The sequence below is a fragment of the Octodon degus genome, unplaced genomic scaffold (genome assembly GCF_000260255.1).
Source record: "Octodon degus isolate 3935 unplaced genomic scaffold, OctDeg1.0 scaffold00076, whole genome shotgun sequence".
NCBI lineage: Eukaryota > Metazoa > Chordata > Mammalia > Rodentia > Octodontidae > Octodon > Octodon degus.
The window spans coordinates 892670-896925 of NW_004524652.1; the positions used below are offsets into that span (position 1 = coordinate 892670).

General features: G+C 47.7%; 1 protein-coding gene across 6 annotated transcripts in view; it reads right to left on the reverse strand.

Annotated features, from left to right (window-relative positions):
* Positions 1-4256, reverse strand: part of Ep400 (E1A binding protein p400) — a 109825-nt gene that overhangs the window by 85364 nt on the left and 20205 nt on the right. For 3 of the 6 annotated variants that reach the window (XM_023720643.1, XM_023720641.1, XM_023720640.1), the window contains one exon: positions 1064-1151. In XM_023720643.1, the coding sequence (XP_023576411.1) occupies positions 1064-1151 (88 nt within the window). Of the gene's footprint in view, positions 1-1063; positions 1155-4256 lie in introns of all 6 variants that reach the window. The other 3 variants (XM_004635847.2, XM_004635846.2, XM_023720642.1) reach the window with 1 other exon arrangement.

Sequence of the window (4256 nt, forward strand, 5' to 3'; positions counted from 1 at the left end):
TGGCACATGCCTCTAATCCCAGCCAGGCGCTTTGGCACATGCCTCTAATCCCAGCCAGGCGCTTTGGCACATGCCTCTAATCCCAGCTGAAAGGGAGGCCCAGGCAGGAGGGTCTCAAGTTCAAGGCCAATCTGGGCACCTAAGCAAGGCTCTGTCTCAAAGTTAAAAGAACAAGGACTCGAACGTAATTGGTCATCAGCCTCTGAGCTCAGTTCCCAGCACTGTGTCACATAAAATCAGCTGACTAATAAAATGACCACTCTTCAAGAGAACCAGACACTGCCGAGGGCAGTGGAACTGGCCCTACCCTTGGGAGGGGAAGTTAACACCCCACGCCCCACTGCACAGGTGGCAGCTCCTTCCTGGGAGCCTTTACTCTAGACAAGCAGACATGCATCAGACATATCTGTGACTGGGTGCTCTATAAAGTGTGACAAAAAAAGGGGCAATAACAAATACACAGCGATGAAAGCTGACTGATAAGGGATGAATGAGTCCTCTGTGAGGGAATACTACACAGCCTCCAAAAGGAAGCGGGCACATGGCCCCGAGAGACAGGCATCACCTACTAGGTTAGTATCTTTAAAAAGATACAACAGTGTGTATGTGAGCCCATGTGAATTTTTTCAGAGTAACACAGGTATAAATAGCACTGAGTCTGTGTAAGTCCACAGCGCAGAGACAGCAACTACTGCTGGGGCTGGAAGCAGGCAGGCACCAAACCAGAAGCGACATCTTCAGAACCTTGAGTCTTTTATTGTGCTTAGAGTGGGAAGGAAAACTTCAGTTTAAAAAATGACTTTAAAAACTCAGGTGATGCTGCATTCAACCGCGTAACAGTAACTAAGGCATTTGCAAATCCTCATGAAAATCCAAATGGAACACACCTGATCTGGTGAAAAACTCCACGTCCACTACACATAAGCATCACGTAAATATTTTGTTCAGCTGATGATCACCAGAAAAAACTACCTTCAGAAGCAGGAAGAGGGTAAGCTCTCTAGAGGCTGCAGGCATAGGCACTGCCAGCTGGCTGCCCCGTGAGCCTGGGCCTGGCACATACCTGCGGGTGGCATCACCGGCTGCCTCCGGAAGGGGTCCACCTCTGCCGCAGCGCCGGGCCCCACCACCAGGCTCCCCACCAGGGCCTGCTGCTAGAAATACAAAAAGCAGTGAGATTCCCCTCACTCCTGCGCCCAAGAAAACTGAATGTCAACTATCACAATTATCCCAAACATTGACCTCATTCCTTTAACAGGAGAACTGTCACCACCTACCTACACAGCCTTTAAACAAACACAGAGAAGGTGTACTTGGCATGGTAAACACCGCATAGTTCTAACTTACCTCTGCAGGACAAAAAGAACTACTGAAAACACCACTCTGGTTTTAAATGGAATTTCAAATCAGCACAAATCTGCAGTCCTTGGGTACCTAACTGCTTTGGATCAGGCAAACGGCAGCAGGGGCTCAGCTTCCGCTCTGCAACTACAGCGTGGCTGACCTGCCCAGCCACACTGACAGCCCAAACTCACACTAAGCACTGCTCAGCAATCCAAGGAAAATGAAAGTGTCTTCTACTGCAAAACGACACTAAAGCATCCATTAACGACCAATCTAACTTGGATCATCAAACTGGTACTTCTCAGTTAGCAACCTATAATAGTTACATGAAATGTGGGCACTGTTACTTAAGTGTTTAAAAGCAAGAAAATATCTACAAAAGCCCTTGCTACGCTGTTCCAGCACACATTCTGGAAAAGGCTATGTGTGGGGCAGGGATCGAGAGGGGGCCTCTGGATCTTTCTTTCAATTCTGCTATGAACCTAAAACTGCTCTAAAAAATAAAAAAAAATCAGCCAAGTATAGTGGTATATGCTTCTAATGCCAGCCCACTCCACAGATTGAGGCAGGAAGACCAAAAGTTCAAGGCCAGCCTGGGCAACTCATCAAAAAAGTTGAATGCACAGCTTGGTGGAAGAGCCTTGCCTAGCATGTGCAAGGCCTGGGTTCAGGGCCTAGTACCACCAAAACAAAGTGCTTTTTTGTTTGCTTTTACTGAGCTAAAAAGGCACTGTGCTATTTTACAAAGACAGTAACTAGTTCAGTCTTGGGGAGAACCCTTAACACCCTCCTTCTCCATCGGCATCAGAAATTGACCAACCTAGCAAACAGTCACTACAGTCATGTTGGTCAGGACAGGACTCAATCTGTCCACTCTGCTCAGGGAGGTGTTTAAATTAGAAGCTACAGGCATCTAAGCAAAGAGACCTCAACAAGAGGGGATGGCTTCAAGCTACTGCCCTGCAGAACCCTGCACAACTACTCACTGCCAACCATGTAATAGTGTCTGTTCACACACTTGTGAACAGTACATTCAGCGTGAAGGTATCCTGCTACACCTGGCAAAGATGGAGGAAGAAAGGAGCAGGGGACAGAGGGTGGACCAACAGGAAGGACGATATGAAGGACTGATGACATGCTAGTGTATCTTCTCTGTGGCAGGATTAGAGGTTATTTATCTGTTTATTTATGTGGCCGTGTTGGGAATGGAACCCAGGGCCTCACGCACACCAGGCAGGGGTTCTACCATTGAGCCACACCTCACTTGGCATGGGTAACTTTTAATTTGTATGTGGACTTTCTAAATTTTCCAAATGTCCCATAATGAGCACATACTAATTATATCATCAAAAAAAAAAACCCAAAAACAAACAACTTTTTAATAAAAGAAACTGTCGAAGGGCATATTCCAGACAACCATAAACTCTAAGTGACAGATGACAAAATGAAAAGACACTAGTGATGTGGACGAGGAGTGTGTACTTGCAGGAATATAATGGCGCTCAGGAGAGTGTCCAGGTGGGGTGCCCTAGCACTGGCATGCCGCCAGCATGAAGGGCCCCTGCAGAGGGGCGCTGTCCCCTTCCCCCACCCTCCCCCACACACCCGGCGCAGGAAGGCCAAGGTGCAAGGCTGACCAGGCTCAGCCCCACCCCCACAGCGGCCTGAGGTATTAAAGACAAACCTCACTACCCTCCAAAGGAAGAGGAACGGAAGCCAGCTCCCAAATCTAATACAAAACTGTCCAAGCTTACAAACAAGCAAGAAAACATGAGCCACACTCACAGCCAGCGGACATCAGCCCCAAGACAGCAGCCCAGGACTTTACAGGGGCTTTCACAGCTACACCCAGGAACATAAAGGAAAGCACACAGCAATAAAGGGCAATAAAGAAAGCCCGACAGGAAACAGAACCTACGGAGAGCCAACGAAAGACCCCTAGAACTTAAAAGAAAACATCTCAAATAGAAACTCCCTGGATGTGCTCAGCGGCAGCCCAAGGATGCAGAGGAGGCAGCAGCCCAAAGACAGACCTGCCTCCAAAGGCCAAGCTACGCAGGGCCTGAGAAGCTCAAGCCACGGCTCCAGCAACCAGGACACGGAGTGCCCACCTAACAACCCACACACACGCATGTGCTCAATTTTCAAACCTGCCAAACAATCTGAAGGCAAACAAAAAGTCATTCAATGAATATTGTGGGAAGATAGGTATGCACATGAAGAAACCCACCAACGGGATGACATAAACACACTCTTGCTGGCTTGAACTTCCAGTAGGAGAAGTAGTACAGGCACGCACGGACCACCAGCTCAGAAATGCGGGCCTGGAGTGAGTATGTTAAAATCAGAAAGGTCTGCACCTCAGCACCAACAGGCAGGCAAGCCCTCCCTCAGCAGCCGGGCCTCAGCTGCTGCTGCTCCTCCTGGCTAGGGCAGGGCACACAGCTGCACGACTGTTCTCTCCTGGCACCCCCTGGCAGCAAATACCGATTCCTCATCATCAGAATGTTTAGTTTTACATTACTTTGTCAACATGAAACTATTACTGGTAAAGAAACTACTGTCTTTAAGGCAGGAGGATTGCTGCAAGTTCATGGCCAGCCTGGACTACACAGTTCAGGGGTAGTCTGAACTATACAGCAAAACCTTGTCTCAAAAAAACCCAAATGAACCAGCCAACCAAAAATAAATAAATAAAATAAAAACCTGAATTACCTTGAGACCATAATATTAAATAAATTACACATACAAGTTTATCGCATGACTTTTCTGACATGAGAACCCACAATGTAAATAAAGAGCAAAATAAAAGAGATAACAGGGGCTGGTGAGATGGCTCAGTGGTCTAAAGCACCTACTTAGAACAAGCTTAGCAAAGCACAGGGACCGCGGTTCAATCCCCCAGCACCACA